The sequence below is a fragment of the Chiloscyllium plagiosum genome, unplaced genomic scaffold (assembly GCF_037043375.1).
Source record: "Chiloscyllium plagiosum isolate Xiang-an unplaced genomic scaffold, Cpla_swu_hap1 HiC_scaffold_19, whole genome shotgun sequence".
NCBI classification, from domain to species: Eukaryota; Metazoa; Chordata; class Chondrichthyes; order Orectolobiformes; family Hemiscylliidae; genus Chiloscyllium; species Chiloscyllium plagiosum.
In genome coordinates, this window is record NW_028270157.1 from 52,974,312 (window position 1) to 52,995,293 (window position 20,982).

The 20,982-nt window shown below is 39.7% G+C and overlaps 1 protein-coding gene across 10 annotated transcripts in view; it reads left to right on the top strand.

Moving 5' to 3' along the window:
- The window catches only part of phf21b (PHD finger protein 21B), a 210,794-nt gene that overhangs the window by 169,710 nt on the left and 20,102 nt on the right, over positions 1–20,982 (top strand). For all 10 annotated transcript variants that reach the window (XM_087997377.1, XM_087997381.1, XM_087997382.1 and 7 more), the window contains 4 exons: positions 413–535; positions 5,131–5,182; positions 7,195–7,271; positions 10,725–10,779. In XM_087997377.1, coding sequence (XP_087853503.1) covers positions 413–535; positions 5,131–5,182; positions 7,195–7,271; positions 10,725–10,779 — 307 coding nt within the window. The remainder of the gene's footprint in view (positions 1–412; positions 536–5,130; positions 5,183–7,194; positions 7,272–10,724; positions 10,780–20,982) is intronic.

A 20,982-nucleotide genomic window follows, 5' to 3' on the forward strand; every position in this document is an offset into this window, starting at 1 on the left:
ACCTGCACAGATTGTAGCTCAGCAACTATGAGACAAAATTTCTTGAGTTGCAGATAATATAATATTGCCTAGAAACACACTCATTTTGCAGCACACTTGTCAAAATGTTGACATTATTAGTTTGCTTGATATTTTAGTTCAAGGTGGGAATTAGTTTATCTTGTTTATTTCTTTAACAAAGCAGTAACTTAACGATTCCTATTTTTGAGTTTGATCCTCTTTAAACTATGACGGTGAAAGACTGTGGGGCTTGGGTGAGTAAGGGTTTGGACAGAAAAGAGGACTTGAAAGCACAATCAGATTGGCCGTAATAACATCAAATATGGAACTGCTAAATAGCCTACTTGTGCTCCTAAATCCTATGTCAGAGAATCTTATGGATGCATGGTTACTGACTTGTTTTTTTTTGTAGGTATTAATCATTCAGCCACAAAGTCAGACTCAAACAGAGCATCTGACTGAGAAAAGGAAAACTTCAGGAGAACAGTCTCAGGGCCATCTTTCCATAAAATCAAAGAGAGAAGAAAATCCCGAGGTAAACTTTTCTTAATTTAACTGGAAGTGGTTACATTTCCTTCCTTCATATTTGCACTAGCACAACTTCTAAAAGCATTTTTGCATTTTAAAGGGGCAAGGTTTAATAGCAAAGGACTTTCATTTTTCCACAATTATCTTCCATAGTTAAGTTGACCTTAGATGTCAGTTAACTTTTAACTGAGTAATTTAGTCCTTAACTTCCTATGAAACGTGCCCATACCAGTTCCCTGTCCTGAGCCCTAAAGAGGCACTCTCTAGTTTTTGCACTGAACTTAATGTGAGGCCTGTTGCAACTCCAACTCCTCACCCCACAGTGGATCTGCTGCATTTCCTAACCTGACAAAGAAGCTGTTTCAATTCATAGAACATAGAACATTACAATGCAGTACAGGCCCTTCGCCCCTCGATGTTGCGCCGACCTGTCGTACCAATTTGAAGCCCATCTAACCTACACTATTCCATGTAAGTCCATATGCTTGTCCAATGGCGACTTACATGTACTTAAAGTTGGCAAATCTACTACCGTTGCAGGCAAAGCATTCCATACCCTTACTACTCTCTGAGTAAAGAAACTACCTCTGACATCTGTCCTATATCTATCACCCCTCAATTTAAAGCTATGCCCCTCGTGCTCGCTGTCACCATTCTTGGAAAAAGGCTCTCCCTGTCCACCCTATCTAACCCTCTGATTATCTTATATGTCTCTATTAAGTCACCTCTCAACCTTCTTCTCTCTAACGAAAACAGCCTCAAGTTCCTCAGCCTTTCCTTGTAAGACCTTCCCTCCATACCAGGCAAAACCCTAGTAAATCTCCTCTGCACCCTTTCCAAGGCTTACACATCCTTCTTATAATGCGGTGACCAGAACTGTACACAATACTTCCAAGTGCGGCCGCACTAGAGTTTTGTACAGCTGTAGCATACCGTCATGGTTCCGGAACTCGATCCCTCTATTAATAAAAGCTAAAACACTGTATGCCTTCTTAACAACCCTGTCAACCTGGGTGGCAACTTTGAAGGATCTGCAAGGTTTGTGAAGGTTTGTAGATGACACCTTTGTCATCACAAAACGAAACAAGATAGAAGAGACATTTAACATCATCAACAATACCCTCACAGGCATAAAGTTCACCAAGGAGGAAGAAACTGACAACAAACTCACATTTCTGGACGTCACAGTAGAAAGAAAGGACAACGGAGAATTACAAACCTGCGTATACAGAAAACCGACAAACACTGACCAAATACTCAACCACACCAGCAACCATCCCAACACACACAAACAAAGCTATATCAGAACACTATTCCAACGAGCCACCACACACTGCAGCACAGACGAACTTCGAAAAACAGAGGAGAACCACCTATACGACGTATTCAAGAAGAACGGATACTCAAAAAACACAGTGCGCAGATTCCTCAAGAACAAACCATGACAAGCAGACGAAACACAGCCAGAAACCCTAACCACCTTACCATATATCAAAGAAGTTTCAGAAATGACAGCCAGACTACTGAGACCCCTCGGAATCCTAGTAGCACACAAACCCACCAACACTCTCAAACAAAAACTAACAAACTTAAAAGACCCAGTACAACCCATAGACAAAACCAACGTCATCTATAAAATTCCATGCAAGGACTGCCACAAACACTATGTAGGACAACCAGGAAGAAAGTTAGCCACCAGGATACATGAACACCAGCTAGCCACAAAAAGACACGACCCCCTCTCCCTCATAGCCCTACACACGGATGAAAAAAACCACCATTTCGACTGGGACAACACATCTATCCTGGGACAGGCTAAGCGAAGACATGCCAGAGAATTCCTAGAGACCTGGCACTCCAACCACAACGCCATAAACAAGCACATAGATCTATCAACCCCTCAGAAAACGAACAGGAAATGACATCACCACAAACCCCAGGAACCCCATCCAGGAGAAAGATATAAATAGAAAGGAGGAGACAACAGCTTCGCTTCACTTGGAGGTCACCACCGATGATGTTACCTAGCCAGGTAATGAAATGTCTGGATATCAAACCTACAGCTCAGCGAGCAAACCTACACCCTAAATTTCAAGGATCTGTGTACCTGGACACCGAGATCTCTCTGCTCATCTACACTACCAAGAATGTTACCATTAGCCCAGTACTTTGCATTCCGGTTACTCCGACCAAAGTGAATCACCTCACACTTGTCCGCATTAAACTCCATTTGCCATCTCTCAGCCCAGCTCTGCAGCTTATCTATGCCTCTGTGTAACCTACAACATCTTTTGTCACTATCCAGTTGGCCTGATGATTCTTTATACTGGTTTCACTACAATATTGTTCACTTTTTTTTAATCAGCTTCAGGATAATGCAAGATGAGGTCCTTTCTATTTTCCACTTCTTACCCAACAATAATTGTGTATATGAACATATGAATTAGGAACAGGGTATAGGCCGTTCATTACATTGAGCTCACTTTACCATTTGATGATAATATGGCTGATCTGATTGTTGCCTCAACTCCATCTCCTACTATTTAACTTCCTTGTCAATCAAGATTCCATCTAACTTGGCCTTGAAATTGTACAATGACGCTGCCTCTTGCCCCACTGCTTTTTGGGGAAGAGAATTCCATAGATGAATGATCTTCTGAGGAAACAGTAAAAGGAAAAAAAAAACTCAGCTTAAATAGAATATCCTTTATTCTAGCCTTTCCTATTCAAGGAAATATGTTTTCAGTATTGCACTGTAAAGTTACCTCAGGATCCTACATCTTTCAATAAGATCACCCCATTCTACTAAACCTAAGTGAATAAAGCCCAACCGATCAAACATTTTCTCAGAAGACAATCCCTTCATCCCAGAAATTAATTGAGTGGATGTTTTCTGTACTGCTTTTGGTGCAATTATACATTTTCTTAAATAAGGAGACCAGAGCTGTGCACAGTACCCCAGACGAGATCTCACCAATGCTCTGTATAATTGTGGCAAAACTCTCCTACGTTTACTGTTCATTCCCATTATAATAAATGACAACATTCCATTTACCTCCATAATCCTTGCTGAATTGCATACTAACCTTTTTTAAAATTCATGTCCCAGCACGTCCAGATCTGTCTCTGTCATTGAATTCTGCCAACTAAATTCCCGGCCTTTAACCACTTCTTTCTGTTTTTATTCACCAGTTTCCCTTTTCCTGCCCCCCCTGGCCAACCGTCTTATCCCAGAACCAACCCTCTAAGTCAGCACTGTCCTACTTTTCCAATTTCATTCCCACCTATGGGCAACACGGTGGCTCAGTGGTTAGCACTGCTGCCTCACAGCACCATGGTCCCAGGTTCAATTCCAGCCTTAGGCAACTGTCTGTGTGGAGTTTGCACATTCTCCCTGTGGCTGCGTTGGTTTCCTCCGGATTCCTCCCATAGTCCAAAGGTGTGTGGGGCAGGTGAATTGGCCATGCTAAATTGCCCATAGTGTGAGGTGCATTAGTCAGAGGGAAATGGGTCTGGTTGGGTTACTCTTCGGAGGGTTGGTGTGGACTTGTTGGGCTGAAGAGCCTGTTTCCACACTGTAGGGAATCTAATCTAATCTAATCTATCCCCACCACTCCGACCTACACCATCATCCCCCACCTTCATCCACATATCACATTCCTAGCTACCTTCCCCCCCAGTCCCAACCCATTTATCTCTCAGCTTTTTTGGGCACTCCCCACATTCCTGACTCTCCTACCCCTCAGATGCTGCCTGACTGACTGTGCTTTTCCAGCGCTGCATTTTTTGACTGATCTCCAGCATCTGCAATCCTCACTTTATCCTTTCTATTTATATGGCTGGTCCAGTTCCGTATCTGATTAATGATGTTATCATCTAGTATGGTCTGAAAGGTTGACCTAATGGATTGAGGGAACAGGTTATGTATGTATTAATTAAGGGTTAATTGGATACAATATGGGAAGCCAAAGTGTGTACATTTTATGGAGTGTGGTTAACTGAAATAACACTGAGGAAAAGTTGAAAAACATTTATCTTCTAGTATATAAGCAGCGATAGCAGAGGATGACTGAATCAAAATTTAAAGTTTCGGTGTATGATTACCTATCCCTGTGTTCTGAAAATGAGCCTTATGATTAGTGAAGAATGAAGTAACCTTGCAGATATCCTCATTCTTAAATCAGTCTGTCTCTTAATCTTTTCCAACTCCACAAACTTTAGGATTCTCTTTATTCCTTCAAATCTGGCCTTATGAACTAAACTAATAATCACAGTACCAGTTTGGCCTTATCTTCAGTTTCCTGGTTCCTGTGGAATTTTCTTGTTAGGCCTCTCTACCACTCATTTAAGGCACTTCTGTAAACCTTAGTGTTTGATTTGATATCTCCTAATATGGCTTGATGCCAAATAGTATTTGGCGACATACCTGTGGAAATGCTTTGGAATGTTTCACAAGTATAATAATGCTGTATAAATGCAAGCTGTTGAGGATCATTGACCCTTTGTAAGATTGGATTCATAGGGACTCTATATATATATATATATATATATATATATTATGCATTTTACTTATATAAACATGCATACATTCTAATTTTGCAGAAACTTGCCTTTATGGTCTCACTAGGCCTGGTTACAACAGAGCACCTGGAAGGTATGTCCAATTGTTTCATCAAGTGCAATCTTAATGTTTTAAAAGAAATCTCTGTATCTTGGTTTAATTTTTGCAATAGGTGCCATCTTTCATCCCTGAAATGTTAGTTAATTATTCATTTGCTTTCATAAGTGTTTGTTGTTTTTCCTATAGCAGCTGAAAGAAGTTCTGCAAGAATAGTTTGGGTACACAGTTCCAATTTTTCCAGCAGAAAGAAGCCTACAAATGTTTATACATGTAAATGTGAGAAAAAATCATTAAAGAATAGTTTAGTTTATCAGGGACAAATAAAACCTGAGACTACAGGCCAATCAGCCTAACACCTGTAATTGAGGAGAGTGCTGAAGCTGATTTCTGAAGGGTAGCTCAGTGGTTAGCACTGCTGCCTCACAGCACTAGGGTCCCAGGTTCGATTCCATCCTCGGGCGACTATCTGTGTGGAGTTTGCACATTCTCCCCGTGTCTGCGTGGGTTTCCTCCAGGTACTCCGGTTTCCTCCCACAGTCCAAAGATGTGCAGATCAGGTGAATTAGCCATGCTAAATTGCCCATAATGTTAGGTGCATTAGTCAGAGGGAAATGGGTCTCCCTTCAGAGGGTCTGTGTGGACTTGGTGGGCCGAAGAGCCTGTTTCCACACTGTAGGGAATCTAATCTAATATAAATCATTCTCACTTGAAAAAGAATGAACTAATGAGGGAAAGCCATTACAGCTTTATTATATTAAAAGGTCTGACTAGCCTGATTTGGCCTTTTGATGAAGGGAGATTTGATCAAAGTGGTTCAATATACATAAATTGACTTTCAAAAGATGTTAAATAAAGTATCATGTCCGATTTATTCAGAAAGCAGAAGTATGTGGTTTTCAGGGGACACATCATTTGGGTGTATAAATGTTGGAAGGATAGGAGGCAAAGTTTAGTGAATGGGTGTTTTTCTGGCTGGAGAGAAGTTTCCCCAGGAGTCTGAAATAAAAACAGAAATTTAACAGGTCTGACAGCATCCATGGAGAGAAAGCAGTGTTAATGTTTTGGGTCTAGTGACCCTTCTTCAGAACTGATAGCAGTTAGGTAAAGGTGATGTATATGTAGAAGACAGATGGGAAGAGGTCTTGAGAATGATCAGTAAAACCATAAGTAAGAGGAACTGGAGTAGGCTACTTTGGCCCCTTGAGCTTGCAATACCATTCAATATGGCTGACCTGACATTCCTCACATCCACTTTCCTGAATTTTCCCATAGCCCTTGATTTCCCCACTGATCAAAAATCTGTCTATTCCAGCCTAACATGTATGCAAGGTGTGTTCCGCTCAGCTCTCTGTAGCAAGAAATTCCTCCTGATCTCAGTCTTAAATTGGCACCCCTTTATCCTGAAATTGAGCCTCCTGGTCCTACAGTCTCCGATGAGGGGAAGCGTCCTCTCAGCATTTACCTTGTCAACCTTCTGAAGAAGCTTATATGTTTCAATGAGATCACTTCTTAGTCTTTTAAACTCCAGTGAGTAGTAAGTAACATAACGGTCGCAACATATAATTTAAACCAAAAGCTTAGCTTACTGTGGACTGTATTATATCAAAAACCATTACAGTTGTGTTGAAAATATGAGTTGGACAATTTACTGTATTTTTGCATTTTTCTCATGCAGATGTATTTTTCTTTCTTTTTTATCTCAACAGTGTTATTTTAATTCTTTTTGTGAAAATTGTGGAAGGATTATAAATGGAATGAATTAAGGTTCTTTTTGAAATGCTCTCTATGTATGTTGTAGGAGCCAATATTTTGGGTCATATTACTAACTTCTGAGAATAATCAAATATTTTCTTGCTTTTTATGCTTTGGAATGCAAAGTATGGTTACCACAAATCTGAGTTATCGCAGTATTGGTCCTAATATTAATTAGCTTCATGTGAGAACATATCGGTTTTAAAACAATTTTATTTTAGTTCAACTCTTTTTGTTTATTTAAAATATTTGGAATTTATTTGATTATAATAATAATATTTTGATGGTTGTAGAAATCCAAAGCAGACGCCAGGAAAGAAAGAGAAGAAGCACAGCCAATCCAACATACAGCGGATTGTTTGAGCCAGAGGTAAGTGACATTACTCTGTATGTTTAGATATTGTGAAACTTTTCTGAGTTAGTTAAATTCCATTTGCCAAGCAATGACCCAGTCTTCCATATTGTCAATATTGACTTGAGTAAGTTATTCATTTCTGCAGTCCTAACAAACATTAAATAGTATAAATACACATAAATGATGAGCTATTGCCATTTTCGATAAAACATCTACTTTGATTCTTTACTATGTACCATTAACTGAAACGAAGTTAAAATGTCGAAGAATTTCACAAATGTTCTAGCTATATTTGGGTGTTAGCAAGGTGCATGTTAAAAAAACTTTGCAGCTTTAACTGGTTGAAAACTGTTCATCATTAGGTTAACTTTTGTGCTTTTGTCTGCGTGTAAGTTTAACACATTATATATGAAAACTATCAAAGACAATTTCAATATGAGCTATTGATTTTTATTCAATATAGTCTTTACTACTACAGATCCAGTACTAATAATGTTAATTCCTGGTTATAGAATTCGATCATAAAGTAAGGCATTACTAGATCAAACATTCATTAAATTTGTGTTTGTGTTCTCCCAAGTTGTTGTCATAATCACATCAGTCTAGTATCAGCAAATGTAATATTTACACTGGCAAGACATTATCAGCTGCTTTCTTTCTTTTCCTAAATGTTTATCAGTAATTGCAAGTGAATATTGAGTCTCAACCTCAGATTTCTTTCATTATTATCACCTTGGGGACAGAACAGAAATTACTGGAAAAGTTCAACAGGTCTGGCAGCATCTGTGGAAAGAAATCAGAGTTAACTTTTTGGATTGAGTGATCCTTCCTCAGAACTATGTTGCCAGCAATGCTGAATTTTTTCCGGCAACATCTGATTGTTTCTCATTTCTAGCATCTGTAGTTCTTTGGATCTTTGGTTATATCATGAAATATTAATTACTGAATCTTGGAAGTATGGAAAATATATGCAATACTTCAGTGTTGCACACATTAACCTGTGAGAGCACCAGAACAGCTGTTTGTCTCAGTGAACAGGATGCTTAGTATCTCTCTGCTGATATCTTGATATTTAATTGTGAAAATTATTGTCTTGTATAATCCATCCAATCATATGTGATTACAAAAGTAGTTTAGAGCCAGTAATATGTGTGTGCATAATAAAAAGTTTTCAGTAATTCTATAATAACATAAGAAGTATAAAAAGGAGTAGGCCCCTCAAGCTTACCCTGCCATTCAACAAGCTCATGACTGATCTGCCCCAAGCCTCAACTCCTGTTTAATGCCAGATCATTATCTCCAGAGAGAAAAATAAAGAAAAATAAGTAATGTACACAAAGGAGCTCTTAATAGAGCTGAATTTAAAAAATAGTCCTTTCAGTATCTATTTTGGCTCGACATATACTCTGCTGTATCCCAAGTAACTTTATTTTACTGAAGGATGTAATTAGCTCTTTGTTAGAACAATTCACAAGTAATCTTACTATTCACTAATTGTTGAGAGAAAAGCCTTCCATATTCAGATAACCCTAAACATAAAGAACTTTCTCCTATCATTTTATTTTTGAAAAAATGTATATCACATGGACTGGGTGATATTAGAAACCAGTGTCTGATCTTTCATCTCATACACAGACGTTAAATTTTGCTGAAACAGGCACATAAAGAGAGAGCCCATAGAAAGCAAACAGAAAAGCAGAGAAACTCAAGCATACAATATCATTGCAAATACAGAGACAGTTGCCTTAACATAATGCAATTTAAATTTAATTTTGACTGGGAGCAATGCTGATAGAGACTAACTAGTTAATTTTTTTTTAACTTCAGTTAGTTTGAAATGGAGGTAGTTTATAAGAAACATATTTGGATAATAATTACATGTTCCTCAAGAAATTTGTTCTCTTTTACCAAATAATCATTAAACTCTTTTACTTGCTCTTTAATCCTGGGCAATTTATGAGATCTTCCAACTCAACATCGGGAAAACCTGCCTTCTGTATACTTCACATTTCACTGAAACTGTTCACTGATGGTAGCACCTTCAGCTGCCTCACTCATGCTATATGGAAAATCACTCTTTTGGTCTATTCAGCCCTCAACCATTTATATAAAAAACGATCAAAAGCCAAATGCAGAGATTTTTTTGTCTCATCTGATCTCTGCCTCATTTGGCTTGGTTTCCATTTCCAGCACTGCTAGAATGCTTCTGATTTTTATTTCGACATTAAAGGCACAGTGATAATTCAAGTTCCCAGTAAGTATCATATATTTTTTTTAATTCCATATGAATCTTAAGCACATTAAGCAACCTCCTTGACTTAATGAGGTGCAGTCGCCAACATTCCAAAGGATGAGATTATTGTATTGAATTCTTAACCATCTTCATTGTCCCAAATGGATGTAGGTGATATGCTTTGATTGGATAAGTATTAGTTATGGCTGGAGGGATGGTCCATTTTGAAGGCTGTGCCTCATTTACATGGAGATAGCAGGCTCAGCTGGAACTTGAATGCCTTGGGGCTAGCTCACCTGTTTTGGGATGTCCTAACATGCAATCCAATCATGCTCTAAGCTGGAGAAGGTAAGACCATGGGCTGGATCAATCTCTATTGCTTGAAGAGTGAAAGTGAATTGAGCTTTTGCAGCTTGGAGGAGTATTCCTACTCTTTCCATACCCAATAAATGGAAGTGAAATTTGCCATTGACCACCTTTTCAGAATCTTTCAGAAGGGATGTAAACGGGTGACCTTAAAGATTCTATGGCACTATTCTGAATAAAAGCAGGAGAATTATCTCATGTGTCCTGGCCAATATTTCTCATTCAATCAGCATTACAAAAACAAATGATCTGGCCACTGCCTGCAGACAACAGTGTGACAGTTGCTGTGTACAATTTAATGCCTGCATATCCTACGTTAGAATGGTGATTACCTTCAAAAGTGTTTTATTGACTATAAAGAACTTTGAGATGTTTGGTAGTCAAATGTGCTATATAAGGATAAGTCATACTTCCTTTTTGCAATCCTCTTAAGCACTTCACAATTGTTTAAAATTAGGACACATGAGTGAAAGTGTCATCTTAGTTCAGTTAGTTTTCATTCTTGCTCTTTATTTCATGCCCCATACCAAAGTTTCAGCAGATAATGCAGGTTGGTGTTCTATTACCTTACTGAGAGGTTACCAAGAAAGCTTTAAAAGAACCCCCGTCAGTTTCCATGGCACTTTTCAGTGAGCAGTGGAAATCCCAGTGTTTGACCAGCATTCTTCCCAGCAGACAATACTTCTTTTAAAAATAGACCTTAAAACTCCAGGATAATCTTATCCTAAAATGCATTTTTTTCCTTTGGTTACACCACATCACTTTGAAATACTTTGATCGGCAAATTGTCATATAAATACATTGTTTATAAAATGTGTTCTGGCCCCTATTTTAAAATACTTTTAATGACTTTATTTTAATTTTCCTAGCGTAAGCGAATCGCAACAAGCTACCTGAATGGTTCTTTATATGTTTCAACAAGAGGTATGTACAATTCCTTCATTCTAAAAATGCATGTAAAAGTACATCTACAGCATAAAAGGTATCCACAGGCAAGATATAAATTTTAGAGTGATGAAGTCTGTATTTTACTTGGTGGGTTTGAATTATTGGACAATTCTGCGGACATGTGTTTCATACAATTAACTAGTATTCTTAAGTAATAGTTTTATGAAGTGCATATCCGCAGAATTGAAGTATTCTTAAGCATTAAGGCAGGATTCAAATTTAATTGTTCTCTTTCACTATAGTTGCTCAGTTTGTTGGGAAGAGAAGGTCACTCTATTTTAAAAGCTGAATCTGGAATACCTACCTTGCTTACTCCAAATCAAACTAGTCATACAGCATGGTATGATATTATGCCTTTACAGAAAGAGAATGACTGTGACAGTAGGAGGTACCAAAACAAGACACTTGACGAGTGGTGTTGTCCTAACTCATTCATATTCTAGCTGTTCCTGCAATTGATATAGCTTATCCTTTTAAGTTCATATATAAGAATATTATTAGCAGAATGTATAATTAAGTAGCAGGGATCTTCTTAGATTCAGCTTAAGACCAATTGTTAGCAGAGTAATTGAGTATTAATTCTGGATTTACTATGATGTAATAAAGTTAGGAGTAAGAGCTTAATAAGTGAGTACCAAAGCACAAGAGCTTAGAATACTTATGCTTACACGTTATATACAGCATGGCAACAGATCATATGCCCACCTTATCCATGTTGACTTCTAATAGTCAACATGAGCATCCTCCCAACACTTTTCATCTATTTTCCTTTTTCCTGTATGTATTTATATAAATTCCACTTATAAGCATCTGTGCTAGTCACCACAACTGTGATGGCTAGGCATTCCGTTGATTCTCTTGGTAAAGAAGTTTCTCACAATTTCATATTGGATTTGTTAATTATCACCTAACTTCATGTCTCTTGGGTTTTTGTCTCCCCCAAAAGTCGAAAACATTTCTAGTTTTAGCCCAATTTTAAATACCTCTAAGTCACTTCTAGAAAGAAAGAGCCCCAGCCTCTTGAATTTTTCGTGATAGGTTTAGCATTTCACTTTACCTCTGTATCCTTTTTATATTGTGGAGAACAGATCTGTGTACATTACTCCCAAGTGTGGTCTAATAAGGTTCTGTACAAACTTAATACAGCTTCTGGTTCTTCAATTCTATGGAAATGAATCCCTGTGCTTTGTTTGCTTTTGTATCACGTTATTAAACCACACCACATATATATTTCCTGCAAATATGGATAGGAGGAGAAGCAAAATTGCAGACTTTGCATAGGAACAAGATGTGTCAACTACCAGTTTGAAGTAGACACAGCATTCATAATTGGTGTAAATGAGCAATTATATTACGGAGTTTATATTTCTTGAAGAGAAAAATGCTCTTCTTAGACAGTCTCTTAGGCAGAACCTAATGCATAACCTTTGGCACCTATCACTGGTTGGGCACAGTTTGAGGAATGACAAGATGGTATACCCAGGTTACCACACATTCCTTTCTTTGTTGATGCTTGACTTCAGCTAGCAACAGCAATGTGATTTGAAGTGCACAAATCCATCCCGGATTTCTTCCCTCCACTTCAATGGTCCTGGTTAGTGTTCTCTGAGTCATTAGAGGAGTTGTACTTTTTCACTGAGATTGTGAGCATGTCATTGAAGCATTTCCTGTGTAAATGTAAATATTTTATAACTTCTTTTTACCCTGCCCAATCTTGAAAGACTTGGAAAATTGGGACTATAGGATATGATTCAAGGTGAATGGCAAAAGAATCAAAGGCAACATAAAATGTGAGTGATTAGGATCTGGAATGCAGTGCCCAAGAAGGTGATGGAGGCATAGTCAGTTCTGACTTTCAAAATGAAATTCTCATCTAAAGAGAGAAAATGTTCTGGACTACGGGGACAGGGCAGGGCATGGGACTAACTAAATTGCTGTTGTGGAAAACCAGCACTAAGTCAATGGGCCAAATAGGCACCATTCATACAGTTAGATTTTGGTGGCTATGATTGTATAGTTGGAATTTGGTGGCAAATTATTGGATTTTTAAATTCGGGTTCAAGGTTTTGTTCATCAGAATTTGATCTTGACCTACAGTTTGTTAATTTAGTACGTACCATAATCGCTAGTACTCAGCAGTGTCTTTTGAAAAAGAATAATATTCCTTTTGGATTTTCCTTTCCTTGTAATGCACTCATGATTATGATATTACTTGAATGAACAATGTAAAGAAGGAGTGTACAACATCTTTGCAGTCAGTGTTGTCATATGACATGTGACGTATCAAGCAAGGGCTGAGTTGATTTCCTCTTAGATATATAGATCGCTTGTAACTTGCATATAGTATTAAGTCTTTAATTAAAATCCAGAGTATTTGTAACTGTTCATCCGTGTATAATTAGTATATTGTTATGAAAAAAAAGTGCGAAAAAGTTTTAGTTACATAGGGCTATAATTATTAGTCTGTATTTATTGAGTGAATTGACTCCCATTACAAACCAATTAATGTTCATGCGTTCTAGTGGAAGGCATGTGGGGAAAATAGGGCGGAACCTTATGATGCTCCCCGAAGCTGGTAGTAAGGTAGACAAAGTAACTTAATTGTGTAAATGACCAAAAGTCAGTTTCTCATAAACAGAATGAATCTATGGAAATGAACTAGCATTGACTAATTAAGTTGGGATTGATGGAAGATCAGCAGTTGAGGCTAAGGCATTTTGCTCACTATGAATGAGTACAGGAGCAGTCCCCTTATTTTCACTTGCTGGAGTCAGTACTGGAGGGGTTGTGCAGGCTCGCCAACCCAAGAGTGTCCTGAGAAGAAGGCCCACAGGATTGCTGGCATGCACTCCTTCTCCGTCTCAGCACTTCCTGCGTCCTTCAGGGGAAAGGGCATCTGAAAGGAGGTACATGTGTCTCATCCCCTCTCATCTAATCACTGGTACATTGATTCTTCAACTGGAATGATGGAATGCAAGTCTAAGTGGATATCCAATAGTTCAGCTACATCTGGCTTTCCATGGACATTGCCAGTTTTTGGAAGCAAAGTACTAGCATGCTTAAGCCACGACAGCCCTCAGAACTTGGACAGGCGTTTCCACCTTTTAGCTAAGTCGGTTCATAGCCTTGGACATCTATACTAAATGTTTTCCTCCCTTCATTATGCATGTCAGTCAAGTTTCTTATGGCTGTTTACATGGGCATGTCACTGTCATGGAGAATATTCTTCAGTTTTTCAACTGTCAGAAACTTTTACTTGTTACAATCTTTATCAGCTGCTGGAACGTGTCAATGAAGTACTTACCAGATTGTAAACCATGCCAAATAAGAAGGATCTCCCCACCACTCGAGGAAGAAAATGTCCTTTTGCAAAGTAAAGTGTATAATTTGTACATCCTCTGAGTCTTCCATATCATCCTCAAAAGTTGGTTTGATCGAAAGCTACCTCTTGGTGAAATATTTCTTTCCCATTAGCTATAGGCCACTGTGTGAATAATAGTTTATAGCTATCCGCCCACTAAGGACTGGCCCTTTGACTTTTAGACATGGCATTTGTTTGAATTACGTGCAGTGCATTTGCTGCATAAATTGCTCATACATGTTGGTGTGATATTGACATAGTGTCATGCTCTACAGCAAATGTCCATCCCTTTGACTGTTCATTGTTCAAAGCGATGACCAGCTGCCTGTGTCTCCCTTCTGTACTGAAAAGAAGTGCAAACCACAGAGGTTGACAGCCTGTAGCCGCACACTGGGGCGGCACAGTGGCTCAGTGGTTAGCACGGCTGCCTCACAGTGCCAGGAACCTGGGTTCAATTCCAGCCTCGGGCGACTGTCTGTGTGGAGTTTGCACATTCTTCCTGTGTCTCTCTGGGTTTCCTCTGGGTGCTCCAGTTTCCTTTCACAGTCCAAAGATGTGCACGTCAGGGGAATTGGCCATGCTAAAATTGCCCATAGTGTCAGTGTATTAGTCAGAGGGAAATGGGTTTGGGTGGGTTGCTCTTCGGAGAGTTGGTGTGGACTTGTTGGGCTGAAGGGCCCGTTTCCACACTGTAGGGAATCTAATTTCATCACTAAAGAGAAGGCTGGCAGCTTCCGAATGAGCATAAAGTGAATGACTGCTAAGAAAGTAAGCTAAGATTCCGAAAATGCAGTCTGTGTGGATGCATGCATGCCTCCGTGGCCAAAGTGACCTAACAGAAGCATATAAGTATCCCTGAGCTCCAAAATGAAATCATACAGAGATGGATGCAGCCATGGTGATGTGGTGAGGTTGGTGATTTGGCAATGTCTACTTGTGTGGATGAAAGGTAGAGAAAGAATATGTTCATGAAGTATGCAGGATTATTCTGGTGAAGACAGAATTATTTGCCTGGAGATGCAAGTGGTGAGTTTCTGTTGCCAGGTAACCACTTTGACTTTCATGCTGGGAATTGGCACTATGTAGTTTCTCTGGGAAGGAAAGGAAAATAGAATTGCATAGAACTGAGGCATGTTTAACTAATACTGAGTGTAAATACATGGAAATAAGGTAATCATCACTCATTAGTGAGATTCCGAATCTGTTATTTAAATCCAAGGAGAAAGTCAGAACTTTTTTTCTCAACATTAAGAACCTGATTTTGCTATTTTCATCCTATTTTCTTAATTGTTCCATCATTGCCCAGGCTGCTCAAGGGAGTGGAAAATCTGGTCCACAGATTCCATGACGTTATCTCCCTTGAGGATGTGATGACTACTTGTCTACCTCACCAATACAACCATGGTTGGATTTGCCCAGAAGTATTTGCATTTCATCAGAATTTATAAGAAATTGCTATAATTTTTCAACCATTAATCCTGTAACAAGTTTGATGTATTGTGCTATATTTACTTGTCACGACAATTTTCAGACTGTTTTGCCTTCAGACACACTCAACACAGATGATTGCACTCCTAGAATAGTTCGGAGGTGAACTTGCAGGACATTGTGCCCCCAAAGATCAGCAACCCTTTTTCTTCTAAGCAGGCCTACCTCTCATTTGGTGGGCCACATCTGGGTATGGAAGTTGGATGAGGGAAGATGCAAGAGAGCTGACCATAAATCCTCAAAAAATGAAGTTATAATGAAGATAAATAAGCATTAAACTTTTATTTTTCTGATTATTTATTTAATGAATGGAAATCCTCAGAGCTGAAAATGTGTTGCTGGAAAAGCGCAGCAGGTCAGGCAGCATCCAAGGAGCAGGAGAATCGACGTTTCTGGCATGAGCCCTTTTTCAGGAATGAGGAAAGTGTGTCCAGCAAGCTAAGATAAAAGGTAGGGAGGAGGGACTTGGGGGAGGGGCGTTGGAAATGCGATAGGTAGAAGGAGGTCAAAGTGAGGGTGATAGACCGGGGTGGGGTGGGGGCGGGGGCGGAGAGGTCAGGAAGAAGATTGCAGGTTAGGAAGGCGGTGCTGAGTTCGAGGGATTTGACTGAGATAAGGTGGGGGGAGGGGAAATGAGGAAACTGGAGAAATCTGAGTTCATCCCTTGTGGTTGGAGGGTTCCCAGGCAGAAGATGAGGCGCTCTTCCTCCAACCGTCGTGTTGCCATGGTCTGGCGATGGAGGAGTCCAAGGACCTGCATGTCCTTGGTGGAGTGGGAGGGGGAGTTGAAATGTGGAGCCACGGGGCCGTTGGGTTCGTTGGTCCAGGTGTCCCAGAGGTGTTCTCTGAAACGTTCCGCAAGTAGGCGGCCTGTCTCCCAATATAGAGGCCACATCGGGTGCAGCGGATGCAATAAATGATGTGTGTGGAGGTGCAGGTGAATTTGTGGCGGATATGGAAGGATCCCTTGGGGACTTGGAGGGAAGTAAGGGGGGAGGTGTGGGCGCAAGTTTTGCATTTCTTGCTGTTGCAGGGGAAGGTGCCAGGAGTGGAGGTTGGGTTGATGGAGGGAGTCACGGATGGAGTGGTCTTTTCGGAACGCTGATAGAGGTGGGGAGGGAAATATATCCCTGGTGGTGGGTTCCATTTGGAGGTGGCGGAAATGACGATGGATGATACGCTGTATATGGAGGTTGGTGGGGTGGTAGGTGAGGACCAGTGGGGTTCTGTCCTGGTGGCGATTGGAGGTGCGGGGCTCAAGGGCAGAGGAGCGGGAAGTGGAGGAGATGCAGTGGAGGGCATCGTCGATCACGTCTGGGGGAAAATGCAAAATCCTTCTTCAAAGACCGCCTACTTGCTGAACGTTTCAGAGAACACCTCTGGGACACCCGGGCCAACCAACCCAACCACCCCGTGGCTCAACACTTCAACTCCCCCTCCCACTCTACCAAGGACATGCAGGTCCTTGGACTCCTCCATCGCCAGACCATAGCAACACGACGGTTAGAGGAAGAGCGCCTCATCTTCCGCCGAGGAACCCTCCAACCACAAGAGATGAACTCAGATTTCTCCAGTTTCCTCATTTCCCCTCCCCCCACCTTGTCTCAGTCAAATCCCCCGAACTCAGCACCGCCTTCCTAACCTGCAATCTTCTTCCTGACCTCTCCGCCCCCACCCCCACTCCAGCCTATCACCCTCACCTTGACTTCCTTCCACCTATCGCATTTCCAACGCCCCTCCCCCAAGTCCCTACCTTTTATCTTAGCCTGCTGGACACACTTTCCTCATTCCTGAAAAAGGCCTCATGCCCGAAACGTCGATTCTCCTGCTCGTTGGATGCTGCCTGATCTGCTGCGCTTTTCCAGCAACACATTTTCAGCTCTGATCTCCAGCCTCTGCAGTCCTCACTTTCTCATGGAAATCCTCAAAGCCAAGCCTGATTTGTTGAGTTTAAGATGATTAGTCTGCTAGTTAATTTATAGAAGGGGCACTCCTTGATAAGATGCAGCCTTGTGTATGTCTGTCCACAAGTGCATAAGGCATTCACACCACTTCTTGATCTAAAGGGTGTCTTGGTAGAACTTGCTTAGGAAGAGTGCTCCATATAGGGAGCCGAGATGGAAGACAGAGAGTATTGAATGTGTCATTATGGAGTGGTAAGTAAGGTGCAGCACAGATGGTTTTATCCAGCTTGAGTTTTTGTCAGACTGTGGATGTGTGGGGGAGTGATCTTTGCAAGGACAGGAAGCCAGGGAGAGGTGTTGAGTAGGAGGTTCCAATTTATGATGAGCACTATTACCACTAAATAGTGCATCACGTATAATAATGAAATCAAACATACTCTCCTTTTACACGCTTTCTGGCGTAATGTTAACAATGTAATTTGTCACCTTTTTTTCTGAGTGGCATCAAATTCCACTCTTTTTTACAAATGCCATCTGATCTGCTGAGTACTTGCAGTATTTTGTTTTCATTTCAGATTTCCATTAACTGCAATGTTTTCTTTTAGACTTACCAATACAAGTACTGCTTTGCTATAATTGATGATATAGTGTTAGAAGCAAAAAACAATTAAGAAATAAAAAGGAAAATGTGGGTGAGCCGAAAGGCACTTCAGAAATACCCACCACATCATGTAGGGAGTACAATAATCTGCAACCTCTCTCTCAACCTCTTGTGCTCAGAACTGTGAATTAATAACTTTTCAGCACATTTTAGAAGGTGTGCTACTAACAGCATCATTAACCTGTCCCAGACCAGTTAGGGTGCATGTTTCTCATTTTCAAATTTCTCAAAATACAAAAAACTTAGCTAAGACCAAACATTCTTCACTTACCATCTTTTTTGTAAAAATATAAATATTAATTGCACTTCTTCAAGAATAAAAAGAATTTTTACAGCTTTAATTTTTGGATGTGCTTAAAAATAATCATTGAGATGCCCATATTAAACTGAGAATGCTTTTGGAGATCTTCAGTCATGCATATGTTGTGGTTCATTGCAGTTAGCGTTTATGCTTTGATATTTCAATACTTTGTTCACTAGCAGAATTAGAAATCAAGGTTTTGCAAGGTCTACAATTTCACTACCCACTGGTTCTGTTGTTATTACGCATAAATCTATGACCTCTATATTGGTTTACTGACCCTTCTGCACTAGAAACAGTTTCTCCTTATTTATCCTTCATAATTTTAAACATTTCCGTTAAACCTGACCTTATTTTATTCTGCTATAAGGAGAACAATTCTATATTTTCTTAACTGCCCATTTATCTAAAGTTCTACATCCCTCATACTACTGTAACTGTCTGTGGGAACTTATAAATTAAGCCATTCACAGGCATACAGGTGCAAATATTTTGACTAGATTACAGATCTTACGCCCTTTTGAATGAGTAAAGGAGCTCTTCTGTGTATTACTATCCCAAAATGGACGTGAAGAATCAGCGCTTTGAAATGAGGAAATTGGAAAAATAGAACATCAAAACTATGGTGGAAGTCCATTTTAATGTGGATGTTGAGGTCCAAAATGTAATAATGTATGGGCCGTATTAAGAAAACTCTTTACTTTCTCCTTTTTAACTAACAAAATGAAGATTTAAATAGTCATTTGCTTCTTTTGGCTGCCATAAAACCTCAAGCAATAAGCAAATTCATGGTATATTGAAACACATTAGAATGGACCTCCTTTGTATTTAAGAATTGACTTTAGTTTTCATACACTTCATACTTTATTGAAGTTTTGAAATTGTGTATAAAATCCAGAAAGTAAATCAAAGAGTAATAATTTTAAGTGAGTATGCATTCTGTGTTCTTCTGTTGCCCCACACGTACTTCCTGATTTAACATGATGGTGCAGTATCCAAGAAAAACCCACCTCCAGACTCCCATAACTGGTCAACTCCAAATTACCTGCAAATACTTTTCTTCCCATGAAGTGCTTCCCTTGAAGCTCTCCCCAATCTGCATTTTAGCTCCTTTCAGCTTCTCACACCTATCAAGCACCAGGAGCAGTTGTTGGCATGCACTGAAGTTTACCAGTGCACTGTGTGCGCTTTCCCAGTGGTTATCTCGAGGCTGGATTAGAGGTTGCTGTGCACCAAATATGGGTTGCACCTTCGTTTGCCCAGGCCAGATCTCGGTGATAGAAGTTGCAGGTTTTCGCAGATGATGTTGAAGGAAGCTTGACAAATTGCTGCAGTATATTTTTTAGATGGTAAATACTGTCATTGTGCACTGGTAGTAGAGGGATTGCATGTTAAGGTTGTAAATAAGGTGCCCATCAAACAGACAGCTTTCTCCTGGGTGATATTAAGCTTCTGTAATGCTCCTAGCTCATGCCTTGGTGGACTGGTTTTGAGGAATCAGAAGGTAGATCACTTGCAGCAGAATTTCCATCCTCTGACCTGGTCTTGTAACCATAGCATTTGTGTGACTGGTCCTGTCAGTTTCTGAAAAAGTTGACATAGGTACCTGAAATCCAGCAACTTTGGGATCATACCTGTTTTGTCATGTTCAATATGCCAGTTTTCATAAAACATATTGGTACCCCCACAAAGTCAATAATTAGGACATACAGAAAAAACAAATGATATAATTGCAAAGCACTTTTAATTAAGTGTTCATGTGCTGCTGATATTAATTCACTTCTCTCATATTGGATTTCATAACTCTCATGCCTCTCCCATTTCCCAACATCAGTACACCCTGCTTATTTTGAGAAAAGATCAATCAAGCTGAAATAATATTAAAAATACTATGTAGTAGTCGTACCTGAAAAACATTTTTTTAATTAATTTAAGATTATACAGTACTCTTAGTAAATCTCTTTGAACTGAGTTGGACAAACTGCGAGAAGGCAACCAGCGCCCATGGGATTTAAAGGTTTTGCAGCATCTTCCCCAAACCTTTCCAGATTGGATTGGATGAGGTTGGCTAAACCACTTGGAGTGCAGGCAAAAGGAATGTCTGTTTTCAGACACTTTCAGTTTTCATGAGATATTCTGTCTGTAGTGAAGGAATCGGTGATGGGTAATGCAATTGAATTTCAAGGGTAGTTGGTTAGATTCTATCTTGTCAAGATGATAACTCATGCAATAGTTCCTTGGCAACTTGGACAATGTACTTGGGTAATTGCAACCATAAATACCTTACAGTGACTGAATTCTTTTTAAATCGTTTGACATCACAGAACAATGCTTACAAGCACAGGGGCAAAGAAGTAACTGAGAAGCTACAAGGTGAACTATTTTTTGTGCAAGTATTAAGTATCAGTGTAAATGTTATCTTTCTAAGGAAACAAGCGAACTTCATTTCTGACCTGAATATTTT